Below are 20,653 nucleotides of genomic sequence, written 5' to 3'. Positions count from 1 at the left end.
CTGAAGACATTTCACCAGAACTGGGAAAAAAAGAAAACAAGTTGATGTTACAAAATGGGTGGGGATGGATAAACGGAACAAAGGACATAACCTGTTGATGAAATAATTTGGCAAAGAGAAAGAAAACACAAAAAGGAATGCAAACTCCATCAAATGCACAGCAATAGGGAATGCCAAACAGATAAGGCCAAGTATAAAGAAAAACAGCCAACAATACAGACTCTCACACAAAGTGCTGGAGGTACTCAGTCAGGCAGCATCTATGGAGGGAAATAAACAGTTGACATTTCGGGTCAAGACCCTTAATCAATCCTGAAGGGTCTCGACCCAAAACGTCGACTGTTAGTTTCCCTCCGTAGATGCTGCTTGGCCTTCTGAGTTCCTCCAACATTCTGTGCATGTTGCTCCAGAGTCCAGCATCTGCAGAATCTCGTGTCTCAATGTTACAGACTGCCGCATTCATTAAGAGTCCAGATGGAAAACAAGATTCTATTCCGCATTTTAACTGTGCAGGAGGCCACAGATGGATAGGTCAAATGGGACTGAGATGGAGAAGTGAAGTGATCTCATTAGGGAATTCAGGGTTGGCTCTGCAGACTGAACATGCTCACCCAAATGAAAGAGCTTTAAAAGGCTGAACCAAGAATTAGCAAACAGGAAGCAGCAGTTTAAACAGTACACTGCGATGAGATTACAAAGTTGTGCAGAAATGTATGTACATTAAGATGGAATATGATCATGAGAACAAGAATGGGCCAGTTTGAAATACAAAAAGGCAACATGACAAGCATCAGGTTCTGATGCCATTTAAGACAATTCAAAGTTAGAAAAATGAAGCCATCAACTAAATCATAAGCTTTCTCAGAGAATTTTCTACAACCACTGCAAAGCTTGCCTAGAAATTATTTAGCAATTTTAGATGCTAGAAAATCATTGCAAGTATTTGAATCTATCAACAACAGAAGTAGATCCCATCATGAGAATACCAGAAAACAATTGCTAGTTTTTGGAAAATTCTTGACAGGGATCCCATACTAGAAGTAATGCTTGTATGCTCAAACTGCAACTGCTCGACTTAAAAGCAAGTTTCTACAGGATTTAATTAATTCTAAATTTCTTCAAAATTCACTTGCCCCACACCAAAACTGCAAATATATAGACGTACATTTGACTGGGGCCTCATGTCATTGGCAGGGTAAGTGCCCAATTTTGAATTTATAAGATTTGAGCACTGCACACATGGAAGAGAACAGGATAGCACAATATTATCAGAACTTTGTGTATAGATAATATAATTTACAATAAGAAAACTATCCATTCCTGCTGTTCCCCAATTGTACCATGTACCTTTTTTTTTTGCTTTAACTCAGGCCAAAATGATGCAAAGTTACATTTGCATGTCTTTCTAAAGAAAACATACCAGACAGAACTACATCTCTAGCAAAGAAACAGTAAAAAAAAAATTCATTGAAATCCTTGGACAAAGAGCTTGCTTTGGATTCCAATGAGACACTTCTTGGTTCTTTACCTGGACATCACAATCTGGTACACATTTTCTATCAGTTATTGAACTGCTATCATGTACTTGAAGTGATTCTTCAGGGATGCCATTAGTTTTCAGGTTTTCACTACTTTCAGCAGCAACTTGGTTTTGTGAAGATGTCTCTGGAGTTCCATTTTCATCATTTTTTAATTCTGCCTCTTAAGAAAACAAAGTTTCCATTAACAGAAATGATTTTTGTATGCAGCTTATTCAACAACTGAAGAATAATTGTGCATGCCAGGGGAAAAGTGGGGACAACAGAATTAAGGGGCAAATTAGTAGACAAGCAGCAAGAAGACTACTGATAGAGACATGACTTCACATCCAATCACAAAAGCAGAAGAAATTAAATTCCAGTAATTAAGATTTAAATGCACATCTTATATGAAACGACTATATTATCACAAAACCTGGTTAACCCTTACATTTCTATGACAAAAACCTGCTGCTGGCACCAAGTGTGCGACTCTGGATTCACTGTTGTTAGTCATTCATACTAACCAATTTTGGAGAACATGGGTAGCATGGTTAGTAAGTTTGCAGATGACACTAAAATTGGTGATATGGTGGACAGTGAAAAAGGTTATCCAAAATTACAATCGGATTTAGATGAATCAGGGAAGAAGGCTAAGGAATGCTGGATAGAATTTAACTCCAACAGGTACAAGTTATTGCATTTTGGCAAGTTAAACTAGGACAGGACTTGCCAGTAAATGGTAGGGCCCTGCAGGGGTCTTGTAGAACATAGTTCCCCAAAAGTGGTGACACAGGCAGACAGTGTGGGGAAGGCAGTGTTTGGTCTGCTTGCCTTCATTGGTCAGGCTATTGAGTACAGGAGTTGGTACATCATGTTGTAACTGTACAAGTCACTGGTGAGACCACACTTGGAGTATTGTGCAGTTTTGCTTGCCCAGCTACAAGGATGTCATTAAGTTAGAAATGATGCAAAAAAGATTCACAAGAACATTACTGAGACTAGAGGGCTTGAGTTATTGAGGAGAGACTAGATAGGTCATACATAAGATAGATGGTCAGTCTTTATCTCCAAGGTAGGGGAGCCTAAAACTAGAGGACATAAACTTAATGTGATAGGGGAAAGATTTAAAAAGGACCCGAGGGGCAACTTTGTCACACAGAGGGTGATGGCTATATGGAACGAGTGGCCAGATGAAGTTGTGGAGGCTGATATAATTACAATATTTAAAAGACATATGGAAATGTACATGGATAGCACAATCGTTTAGAAGGATATGGACCAAACGCAGGCAAACGGGACTAGCTCATTTGGATATCTTAGCAGCATCGATTTTGGCCCAAAGGGCTTGTTTCCATGCTCTCTATCATAATATGGTTCATTTCATTAACCTCTGAAACAGTGCAGAAAGCTACTAAGTTTAAGATGAATTAGGAATGGGCAAGAAATATTGGCCTGAAGAGTATCCACAACTTATTAAGAAAAAAAAGTACCAGTTTACATGAAAATATGAAATCTGAGATGAACAGGAAAAGATAAAATTGTTTGGTAGTTCAGGCAGCAATTGTGCAGAAAAACTTTTCAAAAACATTTTATCAGGATGCCACCTAATGAACAGATCAATGACCTGAAAAGTTCATTCTTTTGTTCTTCCCATAAGTCTGAGTGACTTGATGAATACCAATCTGTTCTGTTTTTAAAAAGTTGCCCACTCAAACATTAGGCATTTATCATTCCTTATACAATCTGCTCGTAAAAATGTGCTGAACTCGTGTAATATCTGTTTTGAAGTACCTCATACATACAAATTTATGCCTTTGGGTATCTGATTTTTTTTTACATTGGGCATTCAGCTCTAAACCAAGTTGATGAAAACACAAAATTTACATTGATCTATTGAAAATAATTAGTTGCCAAGGATATCTTACTCTCCATTTCCTTAATTTATTCTGATCCATTTCTGGCTCTAAATGACAACAGATCAGCTGAAGGTAATGGGAAGTGGCCACTTAAGAGTTCTGCTAATCTTGAACTGGCTGCTTTAAAGCTGATCAGTGGTTGGGCAACAACTTATAAACTAATTTATATTGCCTGTGAAAAAAAAGCAACCTGCCCACTCATGAAAGTGTACCTAACAACCAGAAAATGACAAATGAATGCTCAGGATTTTATCCAGAGGGGAAAACAAGTTTGTCTTACATGCTCCTATCATAATGTGTTGCTGTGGATCAATTAGCATCATCCACAAAACCAAGCTAAAATAGTTTCAAGATCTCTTGAATTACCTCTCGTCACTACGGCCACCAATTCCTCCAATATTTGTCCCACGATCTCTTCCACGTTCACATTTTCTTCATGACTTTCATCAAAATTGCCTAAAGTTAAACAAAAACATTTAGAGTATACAGTACCCAAAAACTTTGATCAAAACAAAATACCAAAGTACACAAAATGTTCATTTTAGCACCCAAAAGTAAAATAATATTGGAATTCTGAAGTGGCACACAAATTAAAAACATGGATGCTATTATATGTCATTTATCTACAATGCACAAAAGTAAACTGGTGTGAGGGGATGCATTTTGGGATATCAAATAGGGGTTGGACATCAAGGGATGTCGATGAACAACAGCGGTTAGCATAATGCTACTACAGCGCCAGCAACTCAAGTGCAATTCCGGCCGCTGTCTGTAAGGGGTTTGTACGCTCTCCCCATGACTGCATGGGTTTCCTCCCACATTCCAAAGACGTACTGGTCAGGAAGTTGTGGGCGTGCTATGTTGGTACTGGAAGCATGGTGACACTTGTGGGCTGCTCCGAGAACACTGTGCAAAAGGTGCACTTCACTGTGTTTTGATGTACATGTGACTAATAAGATATCTGATCTTGTCTTGAAAATGGCAACACAAGTAAATACAGTGGTGTTGACACATGGCATGCTTGCCTTCAGAGATTAGGGCATAGAATATGGAAGTTTGGGGGTGATGTTACAACTTTATAAAATACTGATAAGACTGCACTTAGGTATTGTGTGCAGTTCTGCCACAGTACAGGAAGGACATTGTTGTACTGGAGATTCACTAGGATGTTGTTTGGACTGGATTAGTTCAGTTATAGGGCGAGATGATGTCCTTAAGGCCTGAATATTAACTTTCATGTATAAATTTCAGGGCTTCAAAATTAATATAGCAGACATACGTCAGTGTATTGGGTAACCAACAACTGAGGCTGTGACTAGGGCAAATTTAAAGATCTATCCAAGGATAAAAATTGCAACTGAAAAGTTTAATGCCAACAAAAACTCAAGGAGAGTATTGCTACTTAAATAACATTGCATATTGAGGATTTGAAGCATATCATTAATGGCAGCACAAATTTATTCCTGCAGCACAATTCCTGCAGCAAATTGCAAATCTTAACCTCTGTTTCTGCTACAAACAGAAATTATGCATATTGAGGATTTGAAGCATATCATTAATGGCAGCACAAATTTATTCCTGCAGCACAATTCCTGCAGCAAATTGCAAATCTTAACCTCTGTTTCTGCTACAAACAGAAATTACCAATACCATGTTTAAATGAGAATCCATCTCCCAGATTACAATTATGTCTGCTACTTGCACGTGTTCCATTTCCTTGGGAATAATAAGTATAATCAAATGATACTGAACTATTCAGGACATGTTCAGTCAAAGTACACTCTTCGCAGTCATCTTCACCCATAACTAAATTTTGTTGCTCAGCAGATCTCAGAATGTTTCAGATGGTCCCAAATTATAGTTTCTAAAGCAAAGCCTATGAATAAATATCAACACCTGCAGTATCCAAAAAATGATCAGACTCCATATCGTCATCTTCTGTGTGGACTGCCATTGTTCCATTTTCTATTTTTACACAATCAATCTGTGTTTCCTCTTGCATCGTATTTATTTGGTCTGCTTCACTCTCAGCAGCAATCATTTTGCTGGAACATTCTTCTATCTGATCAAGTTGTGGAGATCCAACCAAACTGTGCGGTCCAGATGATTGATGAAGATTATGTTGCCTGCTTTTCTCGAGGTCTTTAGCCTCTTGCACCTTTAAAACAAGACATGGTCATCTTTCAGAGGGATAAGTTTATCACTGTAGGATAATTTTCCAAGAGATGTTGAAACAAATCTTCCTGGCATAAGGAAATCTTATGCAAAGATCAAGTTCTACTCATATTGCAAAAGCATTATTGATGGTGCTGTGCTTGATACAGTTGGTTAACAAAACAATTTTTAAGAAATGTTATAAAAGGCACGGCAAAGCAGAAGCATCATTTTCTATTACAAGTCAGCTGTATTTAAAAAGCCAATTCCTAATTGACTTAAAGAGAGACTGGGGCTTTTTTCCCTAAAGCATAGGATAGGAGGTTGAGGGGCAATGTTATAGAGGTATATAAAATCATGAGGGGTATAGACAAGGTGAATGGTCATAGTCTTTGTCCCAGGGTAGGGGATTCAAAAACTAGAGGGCATAGATTTAAGGGGAAAGATTTAAAGGGGTCATGAGAGGAAAGTTTTTCCACAGTGGGTTTGTGGAATGAGCTGCCAGAGGAAGTGGGAGAGGCAGCTACAACTACAACATCAAAAAGACTGTTGGACAGGTACATAGATAAGAAAAGTTTAGAGGGATATAGGCCAAATACAGGCAAATAGGACAAGCTCAGGTAAGCAACCAGGTCAGCACGGATGAGTGCTGTATAATTCTATTACTCTGAAAGACATCACAGAATTATCACAGCTATTTTGATCAGTGTTTTATTTCAAACAATGATGCATAATTAATTTAAAGTTCAATTCAAATCTCCAGCTCTGCTTCCTGGCCCACATTACCTCAAATTGATTTAACCTGAACTTGAGCCAATGATATTAAAGTTAGAAAATGGCTATTTCATGAAGCAAAGTGCCTCCAATTCCAACACATTTAAAAAAAATATCCTGCATATTCAGAACTAATCGGAAAAAAACCTGTTTAAAACAATTAAACATGGTATTAATATTGCAGGCATTGTGTGCACACTCCATTGTCCATCTGCCCAAGAAACAAGCATATAGAATCTATTTTGCGGACATGAACGTTTAACATTCTTAAGAGCAGTGATAAATTATGCACAGGAAACTGGACCAGAACATTCAGACTTAGAAATTATACCTTCATATTGTCACAAGTGACTTACGCTCAGTGCTGCATGTTCATTCCTCAAATCAAATCATTACTTTAAAATGAAAATTGCTCCTCAGTCATGACACTGCAGCTCAAGTACACTTCAAAATTCTGATAAAGTGCTAGGGAGAAAGAAACAATGCCTGAAGAACAAGCTATGTGCAAAATGTTCAACAGGAAAACCAAGGTTGTTAAACAGTAACTGGAGCATTTTTACAAACAACTGCTAATACAGTGTTCCACTTGTGTCGTGCATGATGATGTTTCATACAAAACAAAGGAATTCTTCACATAGCTTGGATAAATGAAAAAAATATTTTCAATAGTTTATCATGACAAGAAAGCAAACTTCACATCTTTTGGGAAAGCAATTTCCTGCATGCTTAAAGGATGCTGCCTCTCTTCCCAAATGACAAATCATAAGAAACAATTCATTCCTTGCATTCACATCACTTTCCCAATCAAGATCATGGGATGACCAGTACCTGAACAATGTTTCTAAGATTGGTGTATGTGGCCAGGACAAAAATGAAATATGCCAACTGGTTCAAGTTGACTGAACTGGAAGATGGTTTTAGAGTTAACAGTTTCAAGATGCAAATGGAATTTTTTGCCTCTGTTCTCAGTGGGTAGGTATTGGATACTGGTAGGGAGTGTGGGGAAGAAAGAGAAAGACAACAGTGAAATTATCACCAGGACTGAAGCTCTGCCCCAACAGATTCCTTAACATGTGATTGTTGCAGCACAATTGACCATGTAGTGCTCAAGAAAACAACTACAGCTAATCCCCACTCCCCACACAGAGGAGCATTAAACCAAAATAGAAAATGCTAAAAAAATATAGCAAGTTAGACAGCATCTGTGGAAGAATGATCATTAATTGTTCCTCTTTCCATAGATGCTGCCTGTCCCACTGAGCTTTCCAAGTATTTTCTGTTTTTATTTCAAATTCCCAGCACCGGCAGCTGATATTCATTTAGCATTAAGCCAAAGAAGCCAAACACAACATCAGCTAACTTAATAAAAGCCACGAGTCAAACCAAGTGCACAGTCACAAAATGGCTTGGCTTAAAAAAAAGGCACAGCCCTCAGTGAATATTAAATACATACCACTTGGTTTTCCATCTTTGTAAATATGACATTGAGCATTTGTGTAAGAGTAGCTTTTGCCGTAGTTTGATTGATCAGATTTTTACTAGCAAGGTAAATATTGTAGCATGTCCGGACCGTCTGCAAGATTGTTCCTTCATGGATTTCAATGTGAGATGAAGTCACAGCAGTGAGCAGTGCCTGAAATAATGAGCAGCAAGTTAATGAGCAATAACGTCTGCTTAAATTGTATAATCCCATTAACTTCATTATTTCTAGATTATTTTGCAAACATGGATAAACTTCACAATGCAACAATAGTGACACCCACCTGCTCTTCAAGATAGCATCAGCAGATTTTATGGGACTGAGCTCTGTACAATTTAGCATTTCCCACGTACGCAAATGACATGGCAGTACAGATATTCAAGAATCGCACCACAACTCACATTGAGCTAATTACAATAAAAATGGTGCAATTGTTAAAACAACTTTAAAAAAAAACATTGGGCCGGACTGTTAATCCATTCTGCTGCCTGTACTATCCCCTCCCTCTTCCCAATCCTTGTCATCCCAATGACCACACATATCCTTTATGATTGCATGGCTCTAAACAACGGAGGTGTTGATTCTGCAACCATCCCAAAAGTGCTGCAGGCCATAAGAGGTGACCAGGCCCCAAGCTCACATCCTAAAGTCCCTCCCCCAGACATTTAATCAGAGACATTTAAAAGGCTAAATGCCCCTGGCTCCAATGAGGAGTCCAAGAGCAGAGCAGAGCAAGAGATCATCGGTGCCCCTATTTTCCAGCATGTTCTGTAATTTAACACTGCAATGCTCAGAAGCGAATGTCAGGAAAGTGTCAAAATTTGCAGGTCATCCTATTCATTTGGGAACCGCTAGTTAGCTCTTAAAGTCTGTGCCTTTAACAGGGAAAGTAATCTTCTTCAAAAGGCAGTAATCTATACATTTTACTTTCTGCACCTGCATTTCCTATTATACTAAAATGAAGGAGGAAGATTTCAACAAAATTTATTAAAATTAACAGGAATTTGTCTTTGACAAGATGGAGTATCAACAAGAGTGATGATGAATGTGCAATTCATAGGGACTTCAACCATGTCAGAATGCTGCCAGGGAGCAAGTCACAATTTATTCTATAATTAAGGGAGCAAAGCCCACAAGTAGAACAACCCATGTATACAGAGATCTGTATCGTGGCCCTCCATATACATACTTCCTTTAGCTGGTCAAAACATATTCCCATCACTGCCAGAGCGCCAAGTCTGACCAAACAGCAATTCAAAGACAACAAACGCAGCTACCTGCACCAAGCTGCAGATAAGATGTAATAATCGCACAGTCACAACATAATAGCCTAGTGTTAATTCTAACAGTAGATGGAATTTCACTCATCATCAGTTAATCTTATTCAGGACAAAAAATATAGTTGGGAAAAGCAGAATTATCTGCTCCAGTACCAGTGCTAGCATTTGCTGCCACAGACACCCAACAGAGTGAAGCTTCCTGTTTAACACACCTTCCACAATATTTCACATTGCACTTTGTTCCACTCAATATTTCAGAATCAGATCAGAGTAAATAGAAGCAATCTATGCTTCATTATATGACCACAATTGACTCAGAAGTTGAGACTGCTATTAACAAAACCAAATTGGAACTCAGAATGGGAGGATGAAAATGAGGATTAGAGAGTCTTAAAAAAAATTTCCACATAGTTAAACTGCTTTAGGTATACTAGCAACTCAAAGATAACAAACGCAGCTACCTGCACCAAGCTGCATACAAGATGTAATAATTGCAGAGATTTAAACAACTGAAGATAATGAGTTTATATCTATTACTGTGTATTTCTTCATCTATGTACAGGACAGAATCTGTGCATATCAATTATAACACAAACATACCTTAATTATCTGAAGTTGCACGCCTTCATCTGTTTGAGTTCCTTGAAAACATCCACAAATTGTTTCAATGATCCTATCAATTAGCCTCTTTCCAGTTGAGCTGTCAGGGGCATTACCAGTGATATGTCCATAAGCTAATAGCTTCTATAAAAAAAAGTAACAAGGACCAACAAGGACCTACTGTTTAGTAAAAAAAAAATGAGATAAATAAAAGGTACATTATATGCCAATACAGCAAAACACAAAAGAGCAATGAGATGACAACTTTACAGCATCCCCATTATATGCAGATGAAAGGATCAGGTATATTTTTCTTGTTTGTGAAGTTGAGAAATGCTTTGGGGGGGGGGGGGGGGGGGGCGGAAGGGGGGCGAACTAAAGTCTTCACTACGTGCTCCCAGAATAACCTGATTGCTGTTTGGTAATCAAGGGTCAATGCAGTGATTTCACAGCTGTCGGTTCCAGCGATCTTTCTGTGCATTAATCATGACCTGCCCATTCCAAATATGATCAGCTTGTGAAGGAGACCAAAGCCACATGCATGTGTGACAATTGTGTGGTCTCAGTTGTTAACCTCAAGATACAACCGTGCTCTGCTGTCTTGCAGATCTGTCAGAGCTCCAGCTTCTCCTTACAAGACAACCTGATGCTGTTCAGTTCAAAAATTTATTTTATTTCTCCTCTGCATGATAGGGAAAAACATTGCTTGAACAGAGAAAGGCTGAAAGGGAGTTAAAGTTACCAAAGCTACAAGGAACGAAGAACCTAAGTGAGAAAGAAGATAACACAGTGAAAAACATTAAGAGAATCACAACAATGTAGATAAACATCCCAAGTCACAACAAGATAATTGAGGAAACAGGCACTGAATAACAGACATTTTGTGATGCTTAAATGATTCAAGGTGGGTTTAAAAAAGACTAGATTAGATGAGCTGGGAAAGATTTCAAGTTTTGGCCTCTTGGAACCAACAGTAAATCTCTTGGTGGTGATGGAAAAAAAAGGAAAGGCGCTATACAAGTGCAAGCTTTTTCCACTAACCACCATGCCTCTATCTTAATTCAGGAACTTAAAAACAAACATTCTTATTGAGATCAACCCACAGTCTTAGTTTGTTACATCCATTTAAATATATGAAACTGTTGAGGATAGCTAGTCACACAGTAGGTTAAACAGACTGTTGTTTTCAGTATTCAATTTCAATCTTGCAGAGATGATAAATAAGACATTGTTGCACTTCATTGCAATTGTTTTAATAATTGACTGCCACAGGAATGTGGACCTACTGGATAACAGCATTTTTTTTAAATGACCAGGGAAACTTTTTTTTAGTGAAGGAAATGATAAAGTATGAAAACAGGAAAGGAGAATTGCAACTTGCATATTATTTGCATTAATATTTAGGACATTTGGTCAAATTAACGTACCTGCAGGCAATCCAAAGACGTGCTAACGATTCGAGGGGATTTTGATTGACAAGCCAGCTCAAATGGAAGAAAGTATTTATCAGCCTCAATGAAGTTTGCTTTGGGTGTTGTAGAAACATTTTTATCTCCAGCTCTAAAAGAGGAAAGGAGAATTTTAAAAAAACAAGAGGTTTTAAGAAACAGATGAAGAGTACTTGCAAATGTAGCAATATCTTCTGTGTGTTTACTGGAAAATTAAAAATTACTTTGCTTTCATCACTGAAGCACAGCTAATTATTTAACAGCAATTTGCATAATGACACTTATGATATATAAGAAAAATCCTACAAAGTTTCAATGTAAATTTGACTGATACCAATGCCAAACAAGATGTTTCACATCAATATATTTTTTAAAACAATTTTAAATCCAATTCAAAGCACATAAAACTGACTATGTTTGATCACATTTAGAAAAGCTGCTAACCAACATTCTCATCTCTAGGGAGCAGCTAACAAAGATACATTTCAACCTTTAGGAACAACAGTGGCATGTCCTACCTTTGTTTTTCTATCTCAATTTTTATTTCCTCTGTTGAAAGAAAAAGAAAAGCAAGCTGAGTTACAAATTTAAGGTGATACAATATACATTCTTCAACTATGTAGTGTTTTCAATGCAGGAATTGAATTAGTACTATGAAAGTATCACCACTCTGTACCTTGCTAAATTTAGCTAAATGATCTAAGTTTCTTCTAAACTGTACAACAAATGCAAATTTTACAAAGTCACATGCAAATAAGTCAGTACTACATGCCATGTTCAATAAGAGTAGTTACCAATGCCACACTGACAATTATAGAAATTACTACATTTCGACTTATCGACAAATATTTTGGGTCAAAAAGATCACTGGTGGAAACAAACACAAATAAGTCAACTATCTGTAGCATGTCATATGTTGTCACAGTACAGAGAGCTGAAAATTATGTACAAAACTTAACAGATCAGGAATGGAGAGAAAACACCCCAATGACCTTATATCTTTGGTGCAAAAGTGAGGAAATAAAACACTAATTTAAGCAAATTCAGGAGACAGGTGAAATTGAGGGAGAAGGTTTGTGAAAGTTTGGAAGGCAATGAGAGATTAAGTTACAAAAGGGACAACAATGCAAGGAACAGCAAGTTATTAAGAAACAAAATTCACTGCATAAGCTTTCAATGGGAATGGCAAAATCTCTATCAATTGAAAAACCGAAGAATGGTTATTTCTGCAGTCTACAGATTAAGATCAAAGCTGCAAACAGCTTAATCAAAGAAAGAGGAACCTTTTCCCATATTCTCTTGAAGCTATACTGGAACGGTGCAAGAGACAAAAGAAAGGAAGGCAGCAAAAAATTTAAGAGACAGGTGACTGGAAGGTTGAAGTCATGCTTGTGGACTTATGCTTCACAAAGCCTTTGCCCAAACTACAAATGCTTTCCTCAATGTTGAGGTCACATCACATATGAGGAATATCATAATAAATTTAGGGAACTATAAATAAGGAAGTGTTTCACCTGGATGAGGTGTTTCAGGACTGAAAGAATGAAGACGGAAGAAATACAAGGCAAGGCACTTTACCTCCTGTTCATTGTCACGAAGTGTCATAAGGAGGAGAAGAGGGCCTTCAGAATGTTTAAGTGCAAGGCATGACATTTGCTGAAGTGGCAGAAGTGAAATGCAAGAACTGTTAGGGTGGAAGGCAGGAAAACAGGAATCTAGTCTCGGTTCTCGTCTGGAAAAGGCAATAGGAGAAAAGTGGAAAATAGAATCTACATCCCTTTGATTCTTTAATCTCTCTGATTTTGCATCCTCTTGTATTCCCTGTTCTTTCTTCACTATCTCTGCCTTGCTTTTGTATTTACTTAGTCTTTCACAAATAACCTTTTCCTATTTCAGTTATCAATCAGAAACCTCAACTCTGCTTTCTCCTTCGATGCCACCTAACCTAAGGATTTCCAGCATTTTGTGGATATTTTGATTTTCAGCATTAGCAGTATTTTGTTTCTGTTTAAAAATAAGCTTATCCAGAACAATATCAAGCCAGTCAACCAAGGAATGGTTTAAATGGAAATGGCAATGTGGTGCACAGCTACTCATTTCAAAATCTGAAACTGTATCATCTTTGACAAATGTTTTCCATTAGTCATCATCATGGAAAATACAAATGAACTTTATTAATCATGGAAATAACAGCACCAAAAATTAATGTGTTCAAAACAAATGTTCTCAATGCAGACCAATTCCTGGTCACTAATTTCCTTCCCTCAAGACCGCAACTTCTCACTTGGATAGATTTGCAGGAGATCCAGTCACCCTCTGGTATCTTAACCAAGGCAGCCATAATGTGCATGGACAATCAATGTGCAAACTGGTGGAGCACAAACTGTTCTATTACATTCTGGCATACGCAAGAAACACAAGTTTTCAGCATGGGTTGATTTGCAACAGGTGGGCAGAGAGGCGAACCAGTCAGAGTTAAACAATAGAGACACAGTGTCTAAGATTGAAGACAACTTTGGCAGACCTGACCCAGAATCTGAGAGCCAGAAGAACATACGAGGGATTCAGGCACAGAACGAAAACATAATAAAAAAGCAGCTTCTTAATAATAATCATGATTGGAAATAACAGGATAACAAATTGGTAATTGGTTGGTATTTCTTTGCTCAATAAGAGCAGAGATATAAATCAAGAGGGAGGAATCATAATTTCTTATTTAAATTAATAACTGCAAGTAGATGAATTGATTAGTTAATAAAAACAAAAAAATGAGGTAAATATTGACAATATCCTTGGATAGGAATTGCAGGTTTTGTAACTACTTCATTTGGGGATTGGTGAAGAACAACAAAATCTTCAACAATCACATCTGCATTAAATGTGCACATCTTGGGAAACTTATCCTCATGGCGAGGTGGAGTCTAAGATGCAAACATTGATGTTCCATTGCAGATTGGAAATAACACTTCAACTGATTGATTAAGGAGGTAAGCACACTCACGCGATAATCCGTTTGAGTTTAGGTGAATGGTCAAGGAGGGTGAAAGTAACTGCAAGTCAAACAGCTATCAGGACCTTGTGTGCAGGAGCATCAGGGTTTGACCCCATTGTACGGACATGTCAATTCCCTCTATGAATGAGAGCGAAACCTCAAGGGAAATGGGCCATCTGATCAAGCAACAGAATTCAGGAGGTGACCCAAGTGTGGGAAGTGAAAAGCAAGACAGTAGTGCTAGTGGTTTATTTTGTCTTCACAGATGCAATCACAAGTTACGTAGCCTACCAATCCAAAGGACAGGTCCCTGGAATCTTGAAGAGGAGGAGACATCCAACTGTTGTGGCCCACCTAGAAACCAACATCACAGGTAGAAATAGGAATACAGTTCTGCTTGGGATCCAAAATGGTCGTAAACTCCAGGATTTTTACCCAAGCCACGTGCCTCAGAACTGAGCAAATCAGTTTTCTTTGCAGCTCCAAGCGCGACTCAAAAGTACAGGAAGCAGAATAAGTATGGGAGAAGAGAAAGGACTGAGAATGTTTATTGGCATCCCAACAGCAGCAACACCGCTGACGATTATTAATCAAGAAATACTCACAGCTTAAAACAAATATTGTGAAGGACTCTAATCTTCAGATACACCAGGCAAATTAAATTGCCCAAAGTAATTTGGAGGACAAACTGACAGAATAAATTCGCCAATTACATAACCAATATAACGAACAAGTTACATTACTGGATCTCATCTTATGAGATGAGGCAAGGTTAACTAGCAATTTTGTAATAAGAGATACCCAAGGGAAAAACTAACATTTATCATATTCTGATACTGAATTTGAGAGTGACAAAACTTAAGTTGAAAATTAGAGGCTTGAATTCATTATATCTGTATGAAATGTAAACTTGATTAAAATAAATTCCAATAGATAAAACAATGGCAAATAAAGAAATATTTCCTTATTCTCAAACGGCTTGGGATTTATGTCAAGTTGCTAGCTCAGAAGACTGAAGATCAAATTAGACTCAAAAGAGGTAGCTTTATGTGCTCAAGGTTGGGAGAGTCTTAAAAACCAACAAATGACACCCAAATGAAAAGTTATGAGAGTGAAACAATAAATATAAAAATAGCAACAAAAGTGAATCTTGGTCTTAAAGAGGCAGGGGATAAATAACAAAATGAAATAGAAATGGGAAAATAAAATGTTTTTTAAAATGTCTTCACATTAAAGAAACATAAAGACTGGGAACAAAGTTTAATAAGAGCAAGCTAATCTGGCCAATTAGATAATTAAGACAGCAGGAAGGACTTTAAAGGACTTTAAAATAGTAAGGAAGTGGGATGGGAATAAGAGTGATTCTAGATTTGAAGACAAAGAAAAGGATCAGAGAGCAAAGTAGCAGTTTGGGTAATAAGCGAGTGAGAGAGGAAGGGACAGTGTGTACAAAGTCATAGAAGTTCAGGAAACAATATCAACTGAAGGAGGAAAAAGATAAAAACACAAAAATTAATGATGTATCAGAATGCACAAAGGTTTATAACATAATGAACAAACAGTACAAATCAAGAAGAATAGATTTGAATTAATAGCTATTAGAGAGAATTGGTCAAACTACGATAAAAATAGGAATAAGGTATTTGACTTTCAGAATGGACAGACAAGGTGGAAAAGGTGTTGTATGTGGTGGGGGTATGCTTAAAGTATGTTGCAATAATTGTAATGAAAAATGACGAGAATCGGAAGAAAACTAATTAGTGTAGGGGAAGATAAGGAAAAACAAGGGACAAAATAAGACTACAGTTAGCAGTGTTATGTCACTTGCTCTAAGCAGTATTAACATTGGAGAGAATTAAATCAACTCTTAAGAAAATCTTGTGGAAGAGGTAATAATTATGGATGAATTAAACCTTCATCAAAACTGGGCAGGTGAAATTGGCATCAGTAGTTTATAATAAAAACAAAGCATTTGGGACAGTTTTCTGAAACACATCAAGAAACCAATGAGACAACAGCCTTGGATCATGGGTTGCAGAAGGAGACAATTAATTTACTCTCCTCAGGAGAAGTGATTAAATATATGATCACGTTTTCTACGCAGTTTGAGAGAGACATCGATCAAAGGTCCTGAACTCAGTGCCAGTTACACAAGCATAAGAGGTACATTGGCTCCGAAAGATTGGGAAATCGGTTTGAAAGATTTATCAGTAGGTAAACAAAATATTCAGAAAGATGTTTTCTTTATATTCCATTGAGGAAAAACTCCACAAAAATGATCCAAATGTGCTGAAATAAGGATTGTAATAGATTTAAAGCTTGTAACATTGGCAAGAATAACAAGCAAGAGGATTGGAAGAACTTAAAACAGTTATAAATCACCAAACAAAAATGGATCAGAAACAAGTTATGAGAACTTAATCTTTTAAAATTCTGAGAACTTCTACAACCAAATAAAAAAGAGAAATAGAAGTTAAATACAGATAATGCCAGAAAGTATAAGCAATTTTTTTTTACTTTCAATGTCCTCACTGCAGAAGATGCAGCAAATGTAGCAGAAATAGAGGGGAACCAAGTCATTCAGTTAATAGGACAGTGATCATCAACAGAAGGCTAGAATACATGATTAAGGACATGATTGGTTACTTGGAACTTAAAAATTATAACATGGTTAAACTGAGTCACTTTTTTTTAAAAAAAGGCAAAAGTATTGCCTGACAAAAATAATTATTTTTAACAGTTGAACTTGCAAAGGGAAAACTGGAAATAGTGCACCTTGATTTTCCAAAGGCATGACCACACAAAAGGCCATTAGATAATATAAAGATTCAAAGTTGGGAAAAGATATCATGGACAGAGAAGCAAGTAAAGGAAAGAAACTACAGTTGTTGTAAAGGTATCATTTTCAGGTCGCCATGTGTGTACTTAAGAGATGCCACTGGAGTCAAGTCCTGGACCTCCACAATTGACAACTAACACTAAATTGGATGAACAGACATGAAATCAAATATTCAACTTCATGAATTAACAATGCCAGTTTGAAAAACAAACATGCAATATGATACAAACATGTTAATTAAATGCGGCAGATGGAATCTCACGTAGAAAAATAAGCTATACACTTTGTTGCAGTGAATAAGAAGTTTCTTTTAAAATGGCGAGAACTCAGTGAGTTGCTGTACAGAGGAAGCGTGAAGATAGCATGCAGGTACATGAATTAATAGGAAGGTTAGTGTTTAGAGTCAGAGTCTTACAGTGTGGAAAAAGGCCCTTCAGCCCAACTCATCCCTGCTGACTGTGCTGACTAGCGAGCTGGTCTCATTTGCCCATGTTGGCCCAAAGCCCTCTCAACCTCCCCTGTCCATGTACTTATCTAGATAGCTTTTAAACGTTGCTCATGTGCCTGCCTAAACCACTAATTCTGGAAGCTCATTCCAAATACGAACCACCCTTTTCATGAAGATGTCCCTGATATCCGTTTGTCCCTGATATCCGTTTGAAACCTCTCACCTCTGATCTTAAACCTATGCCTTCTTGTTTTCAGCAGTTCCTCCCTAAGAAAAAGACCATGTGCCTGTCTATGCCCCTCATGATCTTATATACCACTATCAGGTCACCCAACATTGCAGAGAATAAAGTCCAAGTCAACACAACCTCTCCTTGTAACTCAAGCCTCCAAGTCCAGGCAACATCCTGGTAAATCTTTTCTGCACTCTTTCTAATTTAATAGCATCTTACCTTTAACACACTTTATTACAAGTGTTTAGAGAACAAGAATAGGGGCACCTTGCATTGATTCTACAAGGCTATGGTCAGACTTCTGGACTCCATATGCAATGCTGTGATATACTTGCCTTGGTGGTGGTGCAGTCAAGATTCAGCACATTGATTCCAGAGATGAGGTGGTACTTCACTGAGATGTACAAGATTTTAACAAGGACCAACAGTATATATGCTAAGAAAATGTTTCCTCTTGTTTGAAAAAAATATAAATATGTTATAATGTCAGGATAGGGAGGTATCATAGGGTTGTGGATATTCAGTTGTCAAATTCAAAGGCCAAAATACATTCTTTTTTTGACACTAAGGAAATCAAGTTGTATTCAAACAGACAAGTGTATACGTTAGGTGATGAACCATCACCTGAATGAACTCTATTTCAAATAAAGTTAAACTTGATCACCAAGGTGATTATCATTGAAAGACAAATAGAAAAATCATGGGAAAAGCTACAACTAAGATAAAAGTGTAACCAAAATCTAATCATAAAATCACTGAAACTTGAGATACAGAAACAAAACTTTTTGAAAGTAATTAAGTTAAGTTGGTGGGCATTTTATAAAGGTGGGGTCATTAGCAAAAAGTTATTGTTTGTATTTAGTGAATAAAAACTGAAACTATATAGCCTATCCTTGTCCACAGGAGAATCACTTCATTGTTTGCAAATCTAAGGAGGAGTAAAAACCCAAGTGCATGCCAATATTGAAAGAGAGGAAGTAAGATGACCTACAGGGCTTCAAGAGAGCTTGAATAACATTACTGTGTTTTGGTGGAATCTGGACATACAGATGAGCATAAGCATTACACTTATGCAGTACGATTAAAAATAATGATTGACAAGCTGGAAACTATTGGCATGGAAGTGCATCAAATGACTCCCACTCAAACAAAAAGATGATGTTCTAGTAACTAGTTGTGTAATGATACAAACAGCAAAACTAAGACAATGATGTTAGAAATTAAACTTGAGCAGTTAAGCTCATGACATAGATGGTTAAAAGATCTCTAGTGAAGAATGACAGTATTGCAATAGTTAATTGAAATTAAATGCTGCTGAGGTATAGACAAAGTCTTCACCATCCTTTTTCCATCCAGCAGTACTTGCATGATTCACTCTTCATATGCCTATTACCAATGGTATTCATTTGGTTCTCTGCACAGTTCTGCATTCCTGCAACTTAAAATGTCTGTGATTTCTAACTTGTTCCTAGTTTTCATGAAAGATCAGCATGCTTAAATATTTACTTGTTCTCTTCACAGATGCTGCCTGACCTGCTGAGCATTTCCAACATTCTCTATTTGTCTGATTTGCAACATTTGCATTTTTTAATACAATTTCACTGCTCAAGTCAATTACAAGACTGTATGCTTTCCACATAGTTAAATAATCACCAGGATAACTTACATCTCACCTCAATATTCTTCTTGTATCACAGCTCAGTTTGGAGCTGTCACAAAACCAAGAAAATCCAAACTCTCAAAGAAACCACACTGAACAACTTGCTGAGACAGTTGTTGTGGATTTTGTGTAATATTTCACAAAAATAAGGGTAAGTAAGTAAAGAGAACTTAGAGAAATTTAGATCTAAAATGTAACAAAGTGAATGTTAGCAATATAACCACGAAACCACCAAATTATCAAAAACCTATTATGTTCTCTAGTATCTTTCAAGGAAGGACAACTGCCATTTACGCGACTTGAAACCTACTAATGTGGTTGACTGCTTCATCAGTTTGGAAGCAATGAGAGATGGACAATAAATATTAGTACTGAGAGACATCCACATCCCAGAAACATGAAATAAAACAGGACTCAGCCTTGAAAGCCAGATGGGACCCTGAAGTGATACTCATCAGTGTGAATTCAAAATTAGCAAATCAAAATCAGTGGCATTTCATATAATTTATCAACTTCTTCCATGCACAAAAGGGCAAAAGCAGATGAACAACAATTGGCTACGACATGTCAAGTCAAATCTCGCTAAGGCCTGCAGGTACTCGTAATGAATTGTTGCTTCAAATCTAACCGCTCTTGGTACTACCTTGTCTACTCAGTTTTAACAGCGGAAGTGGAAAGGGAACTCTCAAAAGGCCTTCCCACTCCATTACCACAGCCACACAGGTCCTGCGGCCATCCAGACGAATCCCACTGACACGATGGGGCAGAGTGATCAGGGAGCAGGTGAGTACACCATAAACCCGGCACTCTGCAGGACCACCCCCGACCCCCGTCGGCACACCTGAAAACTCACCCAGAGCCACCTCACAGGCTTTGCGGAGCTGGGAGTGCTGGGTTTTCCTCACATCCTTGTCAGCTAGGATTTTCTCCAGAGCGCGAGTCAAGAACATGTTTTTGGTTTTGCTGTCCTCGCGCATGTTTTGCTGGCCGTCGGCGGCGGCGGAGACACCAGGAGAACGGCGAGCGACCGACTCCTCCTAATCCTCAGGCGCCGCCATACTTGCGGGTGACCACGTGACACGGCGACACCCCCCCCGTGACCCGAGGCCCGCAGGCGCAGTTGTCATTGCAAGGTGTCAGGCGGGGAGTCGTCCGGGCGTCCTGTCACTCGCCGCCGCCGCCGCTCCGTACCTTGTCCCTCAGGGGCGCCAACACCAACCGTCCTCTGTCAGAGCCGCCGCAACCCATCGCTGTCCGGGACTCAGAATCAAGGTCAGTTATTTTCCACACACGCAACGGGAAGTATTGTC

At 38.0% G+C, this 20,653-nt stretch overlaps 1 protein-coding gene across 1 annotated transcript in view; it reads right to left on the bottom strand.

Annotated features, from left to right (window-relative positions):
• The window catches only part of LOC127578670 (brefeldin A-inhibited guanine nucleotide-exchange protein 2-like), a 69,771-nt gene extending 49,351 nt beyond the window's left edge, over positions 1-20,420 (bottom strand). The window contains exons 1-8 of the mRNA XM_052030934.1: positions 20,197-20,420; positions 11,691-11,721; positions 11,152-11,284; positions 9,725-9,868; positions 7,818-7,997; positions 5,333-5,594; positions 3,803-3,892; positions 1,529-1,701 (exon numbers count right to left, since the gene is read on the bottom strand). Coding sequence (XP_051886894.1) covers positions 1,529-1,701; positions 3,803-3,892; positions 5,333-5,594; positions 7,818-7,997; positions 9,725-9,868; positions 11,152-11,284; positions 11,691-11,721; positions 20,197-20,320 — 1,137 coding nt within the window. The 5' untranslated portion in view covers positions 20,321-20,420. The remainder of the gene's footprint in view (positions 1-1,528; positions 1,702-3,802; positions 3,893-5,332; positions 5,595-7,817; positions 7,998-9,724; positions 9,869-11,151; positions 11,285-11,690; positions 11,722-20,196) is intronic.
• Positions 20,421-20,653: the final 233 nt, after the last annotated feature.

The sequence above is a fragment of the Pristis pectinata genome, chromosome 16 (genome assembly GCF_009764475.1).
Source record: "Pristis pectinata isolate sPriPec2 chromosome 16, sPriPec2.1.pri, whole genome shotgun sequence".
Classification (NCBI taxonomy): Eukaryota; Metazoa; Chordata; class Chondrichthyes; order Rhinopristiformes; family Pristidae; genus Pristis; species Pristis pectinata.
This window is presented reverse-complemented; position numbering and strand designations above follow the sequence as displayed.